General features: G+C 42.0%; 1 protein-coding gene and 1 long non-coding RNA gene across 3 annotated transcripts; one reads left to right on the top strand and one right to left on the bottom strand.

Annotated features, from left to right (window-relative positions):
* Positions 1-3917: 3917 nt before the first annotated feature.
* LOC101160533 (myelin-oligodendrocyte glycoprotein-like) lies at positions 3918-9785 on the bottom strand. The gene is made up of 4 exons (XM_004085577.5): positions 9627-9785; positions 4642-4956; positions 4368-4555; positions 3918-4289 (listed from the first exon to the last, which is right to left on the bottom strand). The coding sequence occupies exons 1-4, from the start codon at positions 9679-9681 to the stop codon at positions 4209-4211; spliced, it is 639 nt and encodes a 212-aa protein (XP_004085625.2). The 5' UTR covers positions 9682-9785; the 3' UTR covers positions 3918-4208.
* Positions 9786-11771: 1986 nt separating this feature from the next.
* LOC111949253 (uncharacterized) lies at positions 11772-16408 on the top strand. 2 transcript variants are annotated; one of them, XR_002875261.2, is made up of 3 exons: positions 11772-11929; positions 12016-12203; positions 16323-16408. It is a non-coding gene; the product is annotated as an uncharacterized LOC111949253 (long non-coding RNA). The 2 variants fall into 2 exon arrangements; XR_013650879.1 differs by lacking the exon at positions 16323-16408 and adding an exon at positions 13299-14025.
* Positions 16409-20324: the final 3916 nt, after the last annotated feature.

A 20324-nucleotide genomic window follows, 5' to 3' on the forward strand; every position in this document is an offset into this window, starting at 1 on the left:
GATTGTTCTGGAGGTTCTGTTCAGTATCAGTTCATTCTAAAGGATAGTTCTGGAGGTTCTGTTCAGTATTAGTTCTGTTAAGCAGAAGCAATATGAGATTTTAAAAAGAGGAAAATTATTTTTGATCCAAACTTTGCCCTTTTTTTTCTTCCAGGAATACATTCCGGTTCAGTTTTAATTTATTTCAAACATAAAATGAAAAACACAAGAATTAAAAATGGACAAATAAAACAAAGTGCTGGAAAAGGAGTCGGTAGAAGACAATATATTGTAATATCCTCCCCTTTTTACACTTTTTCTTGTAAATATATTTCCAGTTTTCTGTAGCTCCGCCCCTGAGTTCAGGGGTCTTCAACATGAGACTCCTTTGTTCCTCCGTTCTGACTCTTTGGTGTTCTTAGAAAAATGCAAACAATTAGAATTTTGGTTCATTAGTTTCAGGTAATGAAGGACAGAATGACATTTCCATGAATAGATTTATCCAAAAGGATTCTACTCCAATGTTATGTTTCTATTCAACAGTAGAAGCAGAGAAATGATGAATAAAGTCAGAAAAATAGATTTGACTTGTTTTCATGTTTCATTGCAGTCAGTCTGCTGCAGCAGGAGGAGGAGATTATTGAGGAAGAAACATGTGAGAACAGGTTCTAGTTGGCCTCAGTGGTGCTGGGACTCTGACTTCCTCTCTAATGGGGGAGGACATTGAGGCGTGGATAAGTCCTCACCAGACCTGTTCTCACCTCTGAGGTTTGAGGACTCACTGAGACGTGAACAAACCTGTGGCTCCTCTGGGTTGCTTGGCTACGCCTCAGTGGTGTTCTAACTGATTTTCTTTCAGGGGACTTCCTGGTCTGAAAACATCACACAAAAAGATTCGCTCTGACTTTAAACAGATCATTTCTGTCTGACCTGCTTTAATTAAGTCCGTCTGTCATGATTGCAGCAGAATTCTGGTCTGTTTCTGCTTCTTCTCTGCAGAATTATTGAAAGTTTGTTTCTGTGTGTTCAGACGGACATTAATGATTAAAATGTGGAAGATTTGTCAAACACTTTCTTTGTTTGTGGGACTTTTTATTTCTTTATTTTTAATGTAAAAGTGTTGAAATTCGACAAAAACCTATGTTATTGAAATATAGAAAAGTAATAATAAAAATATAAAAAGCTGTCTGTATAGCAAACTGAGGGGATGAAGAACAGGGTTGTCTGACTCAAACCGAAACCTTTCTTCACAGTTCTTCATCTCTGCCATGATCAGTTCCCCCTGACTTCACGTTGGTTCTTCTTCCTCACTGCAATCGCCGTATTTTTCTTTGCTTTTATTAAGTTTCCAAATCTACCAGATTCTGCAGTTTATGCTCAGATGTATAAATGAAGGCTCACCACGTTCACTTTTTATAATTCAGGAAAATATTCATTCTTTTAATTTTATATACACTCCTGCTTAAGAGTTGTTTTTATTTTTAGAAAAAACTCCTTTTATTTATAGCTGTGGAACAAAGTCAGACTGAACTAAACTGATGTGTCGGTCGTGAAGAAAACACCTCTTATCTCATAAATGTTTCTCATGTTTTGCTTTAGACTAGACTAATTCACTTTTTCCTGTCTCTGTATTTCCTGCTTCTGCTCAGCGGACGAACACACCACCCTCCTCTTCCTCAGTGAGTTCACAGAAACAGCAGGTCAATAATCAGGATCTCGTTCATGTTAGAATGAAATAGAAATGAAATAAACTCTGGAGACGATCACAACTGCAGAAAAATCAGAACTAAACTAGATTGTAGATGAACTGAAGTGATGACTGAATCGCTTTGCTATTTAAAAGCAAACAACAAGAGACAACTGTGGAAACTGTTTTTTTAACCGTCCTTCACTCTTTCTTACTTTGATCTTCAAGCTGTTCATTATTGGTCACTAATTTGTGCTGAGGGGGAAGTGGAACCAAAGCTGCAGCTCATGACTAGAACAGAGCTGCAGGTGCAAATAAAGACTAGAAGAGGCACCATCATCTCAAAAACAAACAGAAATGGGAGACACTGGAAGTAGAAGCAAAATCTGAAACTGTTTCACTTTCTGCAAGTCACTATAGTCTGCTAGAAAACAATTCCACCCAGAACCAGATTATCAGCCAACCTGCATCTGAGAACTGAGAGATCAAGATAAGCCTCACAAAGATAAGACTTTGTATTTTTGAATACCAGCTTTTGTGGTGGACCTGCCTGGCTCTGCCCATGTTGAGCTGTACTGGGGTTGGGGCGTCTTCTACAGTGGATGTCTGCTGTGTCTGGAGATGAGTCACATTCAGAGTCCTGTTTAGGAATTCACTGACATGGTTTACTATCAGTGCGTCCGCCTCCCTTTTCAGTCACGGTTCAGTCAGCATCGCAGCAGTTTGTAAAAAACTCCAATCGCTCTGATCCTTTTCACAAAGACACACAGGACGTCACACACTAGAAAGAAACTTATTGCTAAAAATGATGCAGGAGTCCAGCTCTAAAAAATGATAAAAGAGCAAAGAAAACGGAATGAATTGATGTTTCAATTTAATATTTCCAGGCTTTTTTTGTATTGTTCTGCAGCATCTTCATATCTGTATAATTTTAACAGATTATATTTTTATGCAGAGTAAAATATTATACATTATTTAAGGTTTAACTTGATTTACTCTGGATTCAAATTTTGCTTTTAATGATGTTAATATTCAATAAGTTCAGATTTGTCTGTCACTTTAGTGTGTTCAGTATGAAGCCCTAAGAAGAAAAAAAGAGGAGGATTAAATAAATAAATCCCATAAGTGATCAATATTAGTATTAATATTGATATTACAGAGTTGTACTAAAAGGAATAGGTTTGAATAAATCTAGGTGACGACACAGTAAGGGAGTAAGAACTTTAAAGTAAAAGTCTGTTTCATTTCTACCAAAACTTCTGCTGTGAATCTTTCCAAACCATGTTTTAGTTTGTTTTCCTCAAATGTTCCTCAGAAACTGAGTATTCAGTCAGTGATCAAAGACTTTAAAGTAGAAACTGTTTTGGTTGAATTGAGCCGGATCAGCCCATCCGAGATGAAGAAGATGGAAGAACCAAATCAGTCCATCCAAGATGAAGAAGAGGGAAGAACCGGATCAGTCCATCCAAGATGAAGAAGAGGGAAGAACCGGATCAGTCCATCCCAGATGAAGAAGAGGGAAGAACCGGATCAGTCCATCTGAGATGAAGAAGAGGGAAGAACCGGATCAGTCCATCCAAGATGAAGAAGAGGGAAGAACCGGATCAGTCCATCTGAGATGAAGAAGAGGGAAGAACCGGATCAGTCCATCCAAGATGAAGAAGAGGGAAGAACCGGATCAGTCCATCCAAGATGAAGAAGAGGGAAGAACTGGATCAGTCCATCCAAGATGAAGAAGAGGGAAGAACCGGATCTGTTCCATCCAAGATGAAGAAGAGGGAAGAACCGGATCAGTCCATCCAAGATGAAGAAGAGGGAAGAACTGGATCAGTCCATCCAAGATGAAGAAGAGGGAAGAACCGGATCTGTTCCATCCAAGATGAAGAAGAGGGAAGAACCGGATCAGTCCATCCAAGATGAAGAAGAGGGAAGAACCGGATCAGTCCATCCCAGATGAAGAAGAGGGAAGAACCGGATCTGTTCCATCCAAGATGAAGCAACTGAAAACAAAAATGTTTGATCAAAATGTTAAAAGAATGTTTTTGTAACAATAAATGCACAAAATGGAACACATGAAAGGCTTTTTAACACACTGAAGATACATTTTTGCAATGTTATGGTCAAATAAAAGCCTCCAAGAAATCCTAAATGAAGAGCCATACAGAATCATTTCAATTTAAAGAGACGTGTAATTTACTAGAAACTCAGTTTGGAACTAAAGTTACAGAAAAATGACAGATTTCTCCTGATGAAGAGTTCTCATTTATCTGTTTATTTACATTTTCATTTACAAGATTGATCTAATCTGATTTCATTCACAAACAGCAGGTCACAAAGATTTTAGCTTCAACTCAAAAAAGTGATTTCATCAAAATATTGTGCAAAGTAGAAATTGCATTGCAGCTGTTTGGAACTAAAGGACTGCATTTGTTTCAAACAAACACAGTACTGGAAAACCCTTTGATCCATTGAAGTAAAAGTGTTGTCCAAGTAAATCCATTTCCTGTTTTACTTTGTCCTCCAGTGTTTTCCAGTCTCAGTCTCATTCACACTGATGGATCCACTGATGAACACTTCCAGCCACCAGAGAGGGTTTGTTAAAGGCGTACAGAGGATTCTGACCCTACATGAAGAAAACAAAGGATGTTAGAAACTGAAGATTCCTGCAGAAAGATGAGAGATCAGAGAATTCAGGACTCACTTCTGGTTGTTTCCTCTGACAGACACAAACACAAACAGCAGAGAGGATCACTGAGGGAAAAAGTCCAAGAAGGATCCAGAGAGCCGGTCTGGAGCGACTGATCCAGATCCGGTCTCCTCCTGGATCTGGAGTGGAGATGATGTCAACCTGGGATGTTTCCATGGTTGGAGCTCTGACTCCGTTTGGCTCTGAAACAAAGAGATGACATCATTTCCTGCCTGCTGTTCAGGACAAATGTTCTTCATGTGAGGGAGAACCTGCAGAGCAAACTCACCAACAACCAGCTGAACCGTCTCCCTGAAGTTCTTCCCAGGAATGAAGCAGCTGTACTTCCCCTCATCCTGGAGCCACACGTTCCTGATCTTTAACGTCCCGTCTTCTCGTTTTAGTCCGTCTTGGTCCAGAGACACTCTCGGGATCAACGACTCGCTCATGTGTTCAGTTATGATCTGTCCATTCCAGTACAGAAACACAAAACGCTTCATGTCCAGTTTGGTCCACTCCACGCTGTGATCCTGCAGATCCTCCTGAGAGTCCAGGCGGCACGGCAGGATGACATCATCACCAGGAGCAGCAATGATTGGTTCACCTGGAAACAAAGAAAACAGGAAGAAACTTTTCTAAATCTGAGTCTTTACCTCCAAGTGAAAATGTCTTCTCAATCTTTGATTTCTGCTTCTAAAAGATCCAAAGTATTTCTGTCCACATAGATATCAGACCAAAGGACATGTGACTTTGATTGGACCAAAGACAAATCCTTTCAAAATAAAAGTCCAATCCAAACTAGAATCCAATCCAGAAATGAGTAAAGAGGATTAAAGCAATAGTCTTTTCTAATTCTATCTAAAGACACATTTCAATCAATGATTCCTGATGATTATTCATTTAGTCAAATGTTTTCAGTCTTTCACCTCATTTCTACCAAAACAGTTTCTACTTTAAAGTCTTTGATCACTGACTGAATACTCAGTTTCTGAGGAACATTTGAGGAAAACAAACTAAAACATGGTTTGAAACATTCACAGCAGACGTTTTGGTACAAATTAACATATAATCAATTTTAAATTCAAATTAAATTAAAAGTCCTAGTACAGAGTAACTGTGTCAAATCTTCCACATTGTCTTCATTTTGTGTCTGAATTCATTGAAACAAACTTTCTACAAATTCAGACGTTAGTTCATTGAATAGTCTTTAGAAAGAACCGCCACCTATGTGTAGTACTTCTCCAAGGTTGCAGAAACATGGTTGCTTCATTTCTCCTTTCCATCTGAGAACAAAGAACTTTTAGCTTAAATCTGTTTTACTCAGCAATCCTTGATGACACTTTAATGTTCAGAGGTTGTGTAAAGAACCATCAACCTTATGAAGTTTGACGGCTACTGTCTCAAAATAAAACAGAATCTGCACAATCAGAGAGTCACAATCACAAAAAGAAAGGAAGACAGACTAGCAAAGCAAAGGCACGCTTCAGTCCCCTGAGACAAACTGATGACATCATCAGACATATACCACCTCTTTGTCTGTTACATCACCACGGCTGAACTAAAACCTAAACTAGATGTAAGTCAAATGTTTTATTTAACTGAAAGAAGAAAATAAAAGTTGGGGAAAAAAACTAAACAGGAACAAGTCAACCTAAACTGGAAACTGACTCAAATTAACCAGACACACAAAACAAAAGTTAAAGACAAAAGAACAAATGAGAAAAGATCAGGTCATTCCATCAGGTCATTCCATCAGGTCATTCCATCAGGTCACTCCTCCTCTGTTGACATTCCATCAACCACAGTAGAACACAAACCCTCACCTGAGGACAGGAGTCAGCTGAGCTCTCTCTGTGACTGTTTACATAGAGTAGGTTCAGTACAGACCAAAAGTTTGGACACACAATGAATGAGAAGGTGTGTGTGTGTGTGTAGGTATTTAGAGCCGGCAGGTATATTTGAAACATTTGAGTGTGGACAGGCCCCGCCCTTTAGTCTGACTGACAGTTATGATGATTACTGTCAGGCGTCTCTAACATTCCTCACTCTGGTCCAACAGAAAAAGCACACAAACATAATTCATATAAATAAATTCAGCCTCAAATCCAAAAGGGGTTTATATTGTGTGAATGTGAGTGTGTATGGGTGAATGGGACTGTGACTGTAAAGCTTTGGGCCTTCAAAGGAAGGTAGAAAAGTGCTTTAATAGTATACGCTGTTTACCATTTACCATTTCCCAATACTCCTAGTGTGTCAGAAGATTCATTTCCCTCTTTGTAACAGTAAAGTCTGTCCAACAGTAGAGGCCTTCAGCTCTCATGTCTGCTCAGCTGTTGACAGGGCAAGTTAGAAAAGGAAAAATACTGAATTATATTAACTGCACAACATGTATTCAATGTATGTAATGAATAAACTGAAATAACTGATCCATGCTGGTCTTCTCTTTGCTGCTTAGAGATTCTTTTGACTCCTCAGCTCAATAATTATTACATGTAAAGTCTGAGACATCTAAGTATGGAGGAGCAGAAACCTGAACAGATCCTCTATCTGCTCACCTGAAGCACTCAGCTGCAGCTACTCTGATTTTATTAGGGGGGGGGGGCACATTTAGAAGACCCCAAACTAATGAAATCCTAACAGTTAGTGGTTCTCATCTGATAAGTGGTTTCAACAGCTAAAGGAAAATCTAAATGTTACAGCAAACCCTCCTCATCCTTTTGATTTCCACAAAAAAGCCCAGAGTTTTCCAACACCCCCACTGTGATGAGGGTTCAACCACGACAGGGCAGAGTCGAACCTTTCTCCATGGCCATTGAAGGAACCAAAAAGTGCTCTTCAATCACATTGATTGAAGAGCACTGAAGAGTTGAATTGAAGAGAGCCAACACAAAACATCAGATAATCCTCAATTGTTTTGTGTTTGAATTTTACAACACAAGAGACATGAAGTAACAAACAAACAGCAGATATGGAAACATTTCATGGAACATCAAAACAACAAAATATATCCAAATAGTTGTATTTATGATTATCTGAAAGGTTCATCATCTTTACTCTGTGGAACTTGGGGAGGCAGTGATGATTAGGTTTATCCCTATGTTATCTTAGATGACCCCCCCCTTCCATTGAGGTGTTCTCCCTACCATGACAAAGGTGGATAAAGGTGGAAAGATTTCATGTAATCCATGGACACCAGTGAAGATCACAAATCATTGAAGAAAAAAGGTTCAGAGCACTGTCTAGTGCAGGGGTGTCAAACATACGGCCCGCGGGCCTTATCCGGCCCGCCAGGTGGTTTACTCCGGCCCACTCATGAAGAGTAAAAGTCATAAGGATGATTAAAAAAGAAAGTAAGTTTATAGTCCATTCCTGTGGCGAGTTATGATTTTTTAAAGAAATAACCGAAATGCGCAATTCCACCACTAGTAGGAGCAAAGGAAAGGAAAAACAGTTGAAACAGCATATGTGCATGTGCCAAAAGCGAAACATAACAGCTCTGAGTCCGTCTGGGTAGGATGCACCTTGGTTCCCTATGAGCCTCACCGCTGTTATCTTGCTATAAGGATGATCATTAGCGACACCCTATTGACCAAAATGTTGTCAAACGTGAAGTGGAGTGAAGAAATGGACAGAGTTTTTTCTTTCTTTCACGAAGCTGAATGCAACCAAATGCTTTGTATCTCATCAACATCGCAGTGCTCAAAGAATATAACATTCAGCACCACTAAGAGCCTTACCATAAAGAAAAGTTTCTGGATTGCTTCAGTGTCAGATGTAAAATATTTAGTCTTTATTAATTATGAATAGACAAACTTTTCTTTAATTGAAATTACTTTTATTTGAGACCCATTGTCCCTAAGTGATTAGGCTACTATGTTGATTGAGGCATTTTTCCAACTGAGTAAAAAACTAAAACAAAGCTGTTATTTTGCTTTTATGTTACTGGTCCGGCCCACTTGAGATCAGACGGGTTAAATGTGGCCCCCGGACCAAAATGAGTTTGACACCCCTGGTCTAGTGGGTCTAGATGACCCAACTCCCAATGTTAAAGTGCCTAGGATAACACAAGGGTTACAACAGAGGTGTAAATTGTATTTCTGTTTAAAAAAGGAACAAATATATTAAGAGATCAATAATGGCTGTAGGACCAGTCTGCAGACAAGTACTGCTCCAACTGATCCCTCATTGGACCCTGAAGTGTCCCTCAGACCTGATTCCTGAATCCATTTCTCCTCTTCCTCACTGTTTTTTCTGAAACTTGGCTGTTCTTAGTTAGGAATCTCCCTATATGAAGCTCCCAAAGTCTCCTTCCATGAAAGCTTTAAGGTCTATTTCCTGTGACGGTGAGTCGATTGTGAAGTCAAAAACATTCACCATCTACACACACACACACACACACACACACACACACACACACACACACACCCACCCACACATCTACACACACACACAGACACACACACACACACACCCACACACACACACACACACACGCACACACACACCCACACACACACACACACATGGTGTTACCTGAAACACAGGTACTAACTGCAGAGTTTTACCTTGAGGCAACAAATGAAAATGAACGGTTTTGCTGTATGAATAAATATATAAAAGTTCATAAACTGTGTTTAAAAAATGTGTTAAAAAAGATCTTTGTCTTTCCTTTATATAAAAACGTCTCTATTGTAGCACAGCTTACAGAGAAATGATTGGTCACACTACTTTCAACTCCAAACTCTGCCAGACAGTAATATAACTTGTCGTACTTTTGTTTATACAAAAGGCAAATAACCATGAAATGTTTCCTGCTGCTGACTAGCTGTAGTGAGGCTAACAAGCTGAACAAGTACAGCAACTTTCCAGCTGCTGTGCAGTCAAACTCCTCCACTCCTAAATACACTACACTCTTAGAAACTCATTGCTGTCCGTGAGATGAGGATTTATCATTAACTTCCAATTGATCATTTTATTTAGCTCAAATATTATTAATTTTTAGATTATATTGATTATTTTTTTTCTATCACAGACAGATTTCACACACAAAAATGGCTTTAAAGGACTATTTGGGCATCTGAGGATCCCCCCCCCATGCTCTGTCTCTTTCTCAACAATCACTAAAGCAGTAAACGTCTAACATATAAGGTTAACATTGATAAAAACATTCTCTAACAGCCTAATGATCACAGAATTAGCAGGAACTCATAGAATGACAGAGTTCAGTTTGCTGCATGAATCAGGATGTGTCTAAATAAAAAGTTTAAAGTTTACCTGAAATTCCTTTCCCCTCCAAAGGAATTAGAGCCAGCAGAAAGAAGATCTTCATGATTCAGAAATCAAGAACAGACCAAACAGCAAACTGGTTCCTTCAGGGACTGATGGAATGTGGAGCTCCTGAACGGTTGTCAGCTAGTAGCAATGTCACAGTGGGAGAGGCAGAGTCTGAAACTATGCGTCAAAGTTGGGTGGGGTCAGAACAGGTAGAGTCCCTGACAAGCAGCTTGTTGCACAACAGACTATGAAGCCTAATTATATCGGTGGTGGGGGGAAAAAAGGGAAAAGAAAACCAAAGAAAACTATTGTCCAGGAGGAAGAACAGAAGAACTCAAAAATAATAAACAAGAAAGTCAAAAAAGGGACAGAAAGGGAGGGGGAAGAAAAATGGAAAATATTTCTCCATTTTTCTTGATCCTCTGTTCTGTTCCATTATTTCCATGTTTTGGTTTCTTTAGTACAATTTAACAAATGAAAGAAAAACCAGAAGACCCTCTAGTCAGTGGGTTACAAATGAGTCCATTCAATGCTTTTTCCAAGCAAACATTATTTAGATAAAACACATTTCTTTAACATTGAGATGTAATCTTAGAAGAACACTACATGCAGTCTTTACTTTGAGAATGTTGATAGAGACGTACAGAGAAGGTCAGAGAGAGACTGTCTCTGTAGATCTGGAGAAGGTTTAGGACAGAGAGGAACAGAGAGGAACTGTGGTTTGGGATGAGGAAGTCTGGAGTGACAGAAGTATGTTAGAGCAGTGCAGGACATGGATGAGGACTGTAAGACAGTGGTGAGGAGGGCTGTAGGGGTGAACAGAGGAGGTCAAGGTGGAGGTGGGATTACATCTGGGATCAGCTCTGAGCCCCTTCCTGTTTTAATGTTGATGGACAGACTGACAGATGAGGTTAGACAGGAATCAGCATGGATTCTGATGTTTGCAGACGATATTGTGATTTGTAGTGAGAGCAGAGAACAGGTGGAGGAGAAGCTAGAGAGGTGGAGGTTTGTCCTGGAAAGGAGAGGAATGAAGGTTTGCTGCAGTAAGACGGAGAACATGTGTGTGAATGAGAGGAACCCAAGAGGAAGAGTGAGGTTACAGGGAGAAGAGATGAAGAAGGAGGAGGATTTGAAGGATCTAGTGTTGACAGTCCAGAGGAATGGAGAGAGTGAAAAACAAGTAAAGAAGAGAGTGCAGGCAGGTTGGAATGGGTGGAGAAAATGGTCAGGTGTGATAATAAATAAAGTGTGATGATGAGTTAGTATGACAGGATGAAGGAGATGCTTTAATGTGGCAAAGGTGCTTTATTTACATTTTGCTTTGCAGCTGCAGCTCCACTTTCTCACACTTGGAAGTAAATATGGATTTCACCACTCATCGCCATGTTATCAGCCTTTTTCAGAGCGTTGGACACATCAGTCTGATCCATCCGGTCTCTGAACTAGAATCTACTGCTGGGAGGTTCTGCAGAACCAACATGAGATTTTAGAAGGAGGAAAATTATTTTTGGTCTAAACTTTCCCCTTTTTTCTGGAAAATATTTTGTTTTTGTTTTTTATTTTAATTCAAACACAAATGAAAAACACAAAAGTTAAAAATGGACAAATAAAACAAAGTGCTATAAAAGGAGTAGATAGAAGAAAAACCCTTGTCTGCCCCCCCCCCCCTTTACACTTTCTGTTGTAAATATCTTTAGTTCAGAGGTCAACAACTCTCTGCTCCATGATTCCTCCACTGTGGCTTTTTGGTGTTTGAGAAAAATGCAATGTTTTCATTGCAGTGGATCTCTTGAAGCAGCAGAACCGGTTTAGTTGCTGTCAGTGGCTCTCACTAGGATGACAGATGAGGATGATTCAGTCAGATATGTGGCCTGGTTAGTGAGCAACCTCACTGTAATGTTTACACAGCTGCAGCTCGAACATCCTGTTTTATTCTCGTTTCAGTCATGTTTCCAGCAGAGTTCTTTTGTGATTCTGGTTCTTGTCTGTGCTTCTATTTGTCTGTGGTTCTGGTTAGTGAGCAGCCTCACTGTAATGTTCACACAGCTGCAGCTTCGTCCTCCTGTTTCACTCTCGTTTTTGTGTTTCTGTTTCTTCTTGTGTGTGGATTTCTGCATTCTGTGTGTGGTTCTGGTTCTGTTCACATGTTGAAGGTACGTTCATGAATGTTCTGTTCTTTAGTTCAAGTTTCTGTTTGATGTTTAGAAACTTCCACCTTTTATGGTGGCGGTTCTTTGAGGGTAGGTACAGCTGCTTCATTCCTGGGAAGAACTTCAGGGAGACGGTTCAGCTGGTTGTTGGTGAGTTTGCTCTGCAGGTTCTCCCTCACATGAAGAACATTTGTCCTGAACAGCAGGCAGGAAATGATGTCATCTCTTTGTTTCAGAGCCAAACGGAGTCAGAGCTCCAACCATGGAAACATCCCAGGTTGACATCATCTCCACTCCAGATCCAGGAGGAGACCGGATCTGGATCAGTCGCTCCAGACCGGCTCTCTGGATCCTTCTTGGACTTTTTCCCTCAGTGATCCTCTCTGCTGTTTGTGTTTGTGTCTGTCAGAGGAAACAACCAGAAGTGAGTCCTGAATTCTCTGATCTCTCATCTTTCTGCAGGAATCTTCAGTTTCTAACATCCTTTGTTTTCTTCATGTAGGGCAGTGCTTCTCAAATAGTGGGGCGCGCCCCCAGGGGGGGGCACGAAGCGATGCCAGGGGGGGCGCGCGGTGGTGGCGGTTTTAGGCACAGGTTTGTCCGGTGCGCAAATTTAACGTGGGGGCAGCGGTGACAGCGGCTCAGTGCTTGGAAAATAATCTGGTCCACTATTCGGTTCCTATTGTCTGTTCTGTCTGTCCGCGGCTGCGCGAGTGAGAACGAAAGGGGAGGGGTGGTGTGGGCCCTGTCTGCCAGGGGAATCGGGGCACGCGGACCACTGCTACCGCTGCCTGTTGCCCAAGATCACCGCTGCCCTTAGATTCCTAAGCTCACGCTAACAATGTCATTCTTTATGAACTATTGTAGACATTTTGATGACGTGTCTTTATTTTCCATCCATGTTTTCTTTGTCTGCCTGTGGTTTAGTTGGTGTCAGACAGACATAAAGACAGCAGGTAATGCAGGAAAACAGCTGCACTTTTATGAGATCAGAAATAAACAATCCGTCATTTAGAAAAAAAAATCAGCACGTTTTTACCTATTTCTTCAGACTAAAAACGTTAAATATATTGGTGCTGCTGTGTTAATGTTTCAGATCAATTTAGATTTAATATTATTTATTGATTGAATTATTTTTTTCAGCATCAAATGGTTCAGTTGGTCAAAATGTTTCTAGTTTAAATAAGGAATGACAGATTTTTTTTATTTCAGGTACTTTCAGCTTCTTTTCTGTTTTAGACTAGAACAGGGTTTCTGTGGCTAAATAAAGTTAATATTTGTTGAAAGTGGATTTATTTTGCTTTTTTCTTTTGTTAGTGTTAAAAGATACAATTTTAGGTATACAAATTTTATAGATACTGACCTGATGTATTGTCACCGCGCGAGTGTGTCTGTGTGTGTGTGTGTGTGTGTGTGGGGGGGGGGGGGTTATGGGGGGGGGGGGGGTCAGGGGGGGCGCGAAACATTTTCTTTTCCTAGGGGGGGCCTGGCAAAAAATAATTGAGAAGCACTGATGTAGGGTCAGAATCCTCCTCTGGTCTGAAGACATCCCATCTCTCCAAAGCTGCTTTGATCGTCTTCAAGGATGGAAGAGACTTTCTGAAGCTGCAGCCACATGGAGACGCTACACGCCCGTCACCGCTGTGTTACCGTGGATGGAAACTGGTCCATGAAGACGTGATGATGCTCTGGTTCTGACCCGTTTCTGCCTGATGGTTGGAACTCCTTCATTTATCTGGAGAACCTTCTGGAGCTGTTTCTGCGGTTCTCAACTCCTGAACTCTGAAGGTGTGCTGGATCACCGTAAAGTCTGAAGGTCTGAGGTTTAGGACGATGTTTGTGGATCTCAGTGGTTTGAAGTGTTGATCCAGGTTGATCTGAAGTGTTGAGAGTTTGTTTCATGTTCTCCTTCAGGAACCGACCCACAGCAGGTCTGTTCAGGTTCCTGTGGTTCTTGGTGTTCTTCTAGACAACATCAAAGGTGTCTGTGAGCTAAAATGTTGGAAGTTCTACCAGAACAAAGTGAAATGAACACAGACAGACAGTTGAAACCTGAGAGTCTCAGGGTTTTTTCAAACTGAAAGTGACCTCAAGAGGTCGTGACATAAAGGGGAGAGAACCCGTCCCTGATATTTATTATAGTAGGAAGGATTTTGATGACTTGCTTTGCTGTGATTTCCTAAGAAGCTGCTCTGATATTCAGAATGTTATTTTCTGCAACAAATAAATGCAAACTGCACAATTTCTATACTTTACATTTATTTATGTATTAATTTTTTTTTATTTAAGAAAGAGAAATTTCACAGCAGAAAAACAACTGTGAAGTTAAAACTATCAAATCAATAAAAAGACGAACCCTCATATTTTTATTTGATTTGAAATGGTTTATTTCAAGCAATCAAATAGGAATAATACACAAAAACAATACTAACTAATCAAACTTAGGATAATTAGACATATTAATAAATATTGCTTTAAAGGGAGTGGAAGGAAGCAAATTTATATAATCACTGTAACCATTTTATTACATGATTTATCAATATCCGGTTCCTAGCTTTTATCAGACAGAATTAAGAATCTTGAAGTATCAATAAAGCACATGACAAATATGAATTACTTAAATTATTTTGTATAAATTAACTTTTAGAAATCAACATGACAATGAAGTATCCAAATATATAAAGATTATGTTACTTATAAAAGTCATTGGTATGATTAAAAAAAATAATACTATATCAGTAAAGTAGACAAAACACTGTTTCAGGAATTTTATTAGCAAAATTTGATCAAGTTTTAAAAGTTAATAATATATGCAAAAATATGCTACATTAGGAAAAATCATGAATCAATTTATCAATTTTTTGGAGCAAGTGAAGTAATATCATTAAGAGTCAATCAATTTAATCATTTTCAATAATTGATTAATCATTTGTTTTATTATTTTTTAGTATTTTTATATATGTTTTTATGATAAAGTAATGCTGTGAAGTAAAAAAAGGGTCCATATTTTGTCGAATGTTTATGGTCTGGATCTTTTTTCCTGAGAAGATGCTGCTCTATTTGGTTTACATTTCCTCTGGATGGAGGAGCAGCTGACAGACGTTTCCATGGAAACCACTTCCCTCTTTCTGCTTTGATCTTCTGTCAGAAATAGTCAGGAAGATGTTGGAGCTTTGATTGGGTCTTCTGGTGTTCCAAAAGAGGACGATGTCACACTAGACACCAGAAAAGTGTCTCCACTTCCATCATTCCAGAGTCCGTCCAGGAAAAACCTTCAGCTTTCATTTCCAGTTGGTTTTCTGGAACCAGCAGCAGGACCTCTGCTGGGATTTGAGCAGAACAGAAACAAAGCTCCTGAAATCCAGGAGACGACTGCAGCAAAGTCAGACGGATCCCAACCGTCAACTTCAACCTGAGGAGCTGAACATCCAGTGGGCAGATGAAGGAGCTCTCAGGCATGAAGTCCACCTGAAACCAACAAACTTCTGTCCAGAAAAACATGAAGATGTCTGATGTCATTTCTGATGGTTCTAGCGTGGAGCTCCATCCCTGTAGGACTCAGTCTGAGAAGATTCTTCCAGCAGCAGCAGCAGGACCTTCAGGAGAAAGGAGGTCAGAAGCTGCAGCTTCAACCTTCAACCTTCAGTCAGAGCTGAGGAAACACCTTCTAAGGTTGGACCAGAACCAGAGGGACGCTTCATTTAAGGAGGAAGTCATTCACAGTCCAGAACCAGGGAGAAGAAGACCAGGAAGGAGTCCATCCATCAGAGGAACAGATCATGGAGATGTTGGAGATCAATGCAGGGAAGCAGATGGAGACGCTGAGAGGAGGAAGAGTGATGATGCTGCTGAAAGGAGGAAGAGGTTGGAGACACCAGGAAAGAGGAGGAAGACCAAAGAGGAGGTGGATGATGGAGAGAAGGAGGACATGAGGGTGGAGGATGCAGAGGAGAAGGTGGGATGGAGGTGAGATGATGTCACTAAAACGTTGGATTAAATGGAGTCAAAATTCTGTTTTTTCAACAGTCTGACCCTGTTCTGGTCCTCTTTCACAATAAAAGTCCAGGTTTAAAAAGTTGTCTCTTATTTTGGAAAAAACCCATAAGTGTTGAACTCTTCCTATGATGGCAAAGTGAAAATCAAGTTTCATTGAAGTGATTAACATGGTCACACCTATGGTGCACCAATAACTGCCTTATTCACGTCAGAAAAGCTGCTGTTCATGTCTGATTTTGGTCATTGACTCTGAGTCTTTCAGAGATCCAGTCCTGTGGATGTTATGGGGGGAAAAGTTCCTGCTCCGTGGGACCCCTAGTGGACGATCATGACACTACAATGACTGATCAGGTTACAGCAAATCTGTGGGGAATGTCACCTAAAGGAGTAACAGCAGCAGAACAGACTTCTACTCTCCTGTCTCAGTCTCGGTTCATGATGTCTGCAGCAGAGTTCTGTTGTGTTTCTGCTTCTTTTCTGTGGATTTCTGCATGTTTGTGGTTCTGGTTCTGTTCAGTTTCTAACATCCTTTGTTTTCTTCATGTAGGGTCAGAAACCTCCTCTGGTCTGAAGACATCCCATCTCTCCAATTCTGCTTTGCTCGTCTTCAAGGATTGAAGAGACTTTTCAGAATAAAGATCAGGATCCACTGCAGTTCGCATACAGGGAGAGAGTAGGGGTGGAGGACACAATCCTCTACTTGCTACACTGCACCTATTCTCACCTGGATGAAGGAGGTGACGCTGTGAGAATGCTTTTCTTTGACTTCTCCTGTGCCTTTAACACCATCCATCCTCACCTGCTGCAGCAGAAGCTCACCAGGATGACTGTGCAACCATTCTTGGTGTCCTGGATCATGGACTTTTTGACCAACAGGGAGCAGTATGTCCGCATGGGGGGGTCTGTCTCCAGTACCCTCAGCTGCAGTGTAGGGGCCCCACAGGGGACAGTGCTGTCTCCTCTTCTTTTCTCGCTGTATACGTCCGACTTCCGCTATAACACCTCAACCTGCCACATGCAGAAGTTCTAAGACGATACAGCTAAAGTGGCTTACATTAAAGGAGAAGAGGAGGGGGAGTACAGGCGGCTGGTGGAGGACTTTGTGGCCTGGTGTGGGGAGAATAAGCTGCAGCTGAACATCCAGAAGACCAAGGAGATGGTTCTGGATTTCAGAAGGAAAGCCTGAACTCCTCAGCCCGTGCAGATAGAGATAAAGGGAGTAAGTGTGGAGATGGTACAGACTTACAAGTACCTGGGGGTTGTGTTGGACCACAAGCTGGACTGGACTACCAACACGGACCAGCTCTACAAGAAGACCCAGTCCAGGCTGTACTTTCTCTGGAGGCTGCGCTTCTTTAACATCTGCACTAAACTGCTCCACATGTTTTATCAGTCAGTGGGGGAAAGTGCTCTCCTCTATGCTGCTGTGTACTGGTGCAATACCAGCAAGAAGAACATCTCCAGGCTCAACAAGATCATCAAGAGGGAAAGCTCTGTGGTGGGACTGAAGCTGGATCTTGTGGAGGAGGTGGCAGAACAGAAAAGTCTGAGCAGGTTCAGGGCCATCATGAGGAATCCCTCACATCCCCTACATGAGGCCTTCACCAGCAGGAGGAATACATTCAGCAACAGACTGCTGTCCCAGCGCTGCTCCACAGAAAGACTGAAGAAATTGTTTGTTCCTCGTGCCATCGGGCAATACAATCCTCTGGCAGGACATCTTAGAAGCAATTTCTTGTAATTCTTGTTTTTATTTATTTATTTAATTTCATTTTCTTACCCACTGTTTTTTAAATTATTAATCTTTTTATCTGTTAATCTTTTTAGTCTTTTGCTATTTTTACCATTTTTATTGTTTTTAATATGTGTATGTGTTTTATGAGTGTGAGCAGATGGCCATTATTAAATTTCCCCAGGGATTATTAAAGACCTTTTCTATTCTATTCTATTCTATTCTAAAGTTCTACCTGGAGAACTTTTTTTTTTTTTTTCTAACTTGACCTGTCCAACAGCTGGGCAGACAGATGAGAACTGATGGCCTCTTTTGTTGGACATATTTTATTTTAACAAGAGGGGTTATTAATCTTCAGACAAACCAGAGGTATGTCTGAATAAACCCCTTTTGGAATTGAGGCCAAACTTTATTAATTTCAATCATGTTTGAAAATCTTTGGTGTTGGACCGGACGGAAAAGGAAAGAAGGGAAGAAGAGAGAGGGATTTAGAGAGGGGGGGGGGGGGGGGGGGGGTAGGACCATAAAGCAGCATAGAGCAGACAGGTTTACTGGTTGTTTATCATTACGGTAAGGTTCAAATGTAGTACAAAAAGGGAGGGGCCTGTCCACACACACACTGAAATGTTATCAACACACCTGCTAGCTGCAAAAATGTCCACCTGTCAACATGTACACAAAACAGATAGTGTTCACGAACGCATACCTATGCCTTTAAACCAACTAGTGTGAAATCTTATATTCATTCAATCATGCAAACTATTAGTGCAAAGGTGAGCTAACACCTGTGCTCAGGTGAGTGTTTATGTTCTTCTAAAATGGATGTTGGAATGTGAAAAGGAGGAGGAGCGCCCAGCCACCCCCACACCCAGACCCCCGCCGCAGCAGCAGCGGCAGCCGGAAGCCCCCAACGCCACACGGCAGCAGGCAGGGGACAACCGCCCCCCGGGCGACAAACCCGCCACCCAGGCCAGGACCAGCAGGACCGCTGCGAGGCCCCCAGAGCCAGAGAGCAGGGAAGCACAGGGTAAAGAGAGCGGCGCCCCAGCCCGACCAGGAGAGCAGCCCACCCCGCCGCGCCGGAAGAGCCCAACGCAGGGTCCCACCCGAGAAGGGCACCCACAGCCCCAGACGAGCACCCCATCACCACCCAGGAGTTCCAGGCATCCCCCCGCCCCAACCCCAGATACGAGCCAGGACCCCCCAAGGGAAACCCACTCCGCACTCCAGGCAGCCACCCACCCGACCCACGGTTGGTCCAAGGAGGAGCAAGGCAGGGGCCAGCCACCCCCACCCCGGAGGGGAGCACCCCGGGGAAAAAGGGGGGCCCACAAGGGGTGTTGTAAACATGGCCCGACCGGGCTCGGCCACTGTTGGAAGTTTGGCGGGGCCCAGCGCCCAGGGGCAAGGACCAGAACCCACCCACAGGGACACGGACACCCCCCGGCTCAGGTGTAATGTGACCCCCCCCCCCCCCCCCCCCCGAGCGGAAAGAGCACCGCCGGGCCCAGGAGACCGGCACCCAGGGGACACGGCAGCCGTTGCCAAGGGACCCGTACCCCCCACCAGGGAAGGGGTAGGGGACAGATGGTCCTAGGTCCCACCTTCCTTGCAAAATGTGTGTGCGTGTATGTGTGTTTGTGAGGGTGTGTGTGTGCGCATGTGTTTTATGTTGGAGTGTATATTTTGAGGGGGCAAGGGTGTGTGTACTAAGGGGGGTGCAGTTAAAATTGGCGGGTAGGGCACTGATGGGACATCTCCTGATTACTCACCTGGAGAACTTAAAGTCACCGACCTCGGTCCATCCAGGAAAACAATAAGTCACATTAGCATCTGCCCCCACGGTTAGCAGTAAGGGGGCAACGGTTGACAGATGAACCGGGATCCATCAGAAGCCACGGTTCAGCACACGTGAACTGGAGAACCCCACCCAGTGGCGTTCATCATCTAGTAATCATCTGTTTGTGTTTTTCAGAATAAAATGCACCAGAATGCACTTTTGTTTATCTGGACGTCTTGGTATTTTTCTAAGAATATCTTGAGTTCAGAAATGTCTTTAGTGTTTTTAGAAATCGTCCTCAGTGAGAAAATGATTGCAGTGATTTCTGGTCTGTGTGTGTTTGTAAATACTTGATGTATTTTTGTATGAACTATGTGTTTGAAACATGAAATAAATCCTCTGTGAGCTTTAATCTGGTAGTTTTGTCCTGTTTTTTCCTTCTTCCTGACCTTAAACTGATCTGAAGCGTGACTCTGAAAGCGTGACTCCATCCCATCAGTGAGTCTGGGATCCGCTGCAGACCTAGCTAGGACTCTAACGCTGAACGCTCACATCTTTCTGATGCTAGCGGAGTGTGGCGCTCAGTTCAGTGGGAACACGCGTGTGCAGTGATGTCACAGGATGTTCCATCGGCCCAAGTGTTTGACGGTGAGGATGACGATTGGCTGACAGCCATTGACCAAATACACATCTGGATGTTGTGGTTGATTTCTGTTGGATGTCCTGTTATCTAGCCACACTTGGATTGCAGCTGAAGTCAGATGATTCTGGATCATCCATGAGGATTTCCTCCAGGATCTGTTCCATGGTGTGTGATTCATGTCACTGTTTCCTGAAACCATCAAGGAATGTTTTCTGAAGATGATCAATCATCAAGAAGATCTCCATTTGGTTCCTAAAACTGATCTGCATTGATCTGATCAGAACTGGATTCTGGAAACTCTGCAGAACTTTCAAATGAATGAACTCAGTAGGGGTGGATTCTAGAAATTCTCTTCTTTCTCTCCTTTTCCAGCAAGAAATCAACATCTTGACTT

Source organism: Oryzias latipes, chromosome 18, assembly GCF_053564925.1.
Source record: "Oryzias latipes strain Hd-rR chromosome 18, Olatipes_Hd-rR_3.1".
Classification (NCBI taxonomy): domain Eukaryota; kingdom Metazoa; phylum Chordata; class Actinopteri; order Beloniformes; family Adrianichthyidae; genus Oryzias; species Oryzias latipes.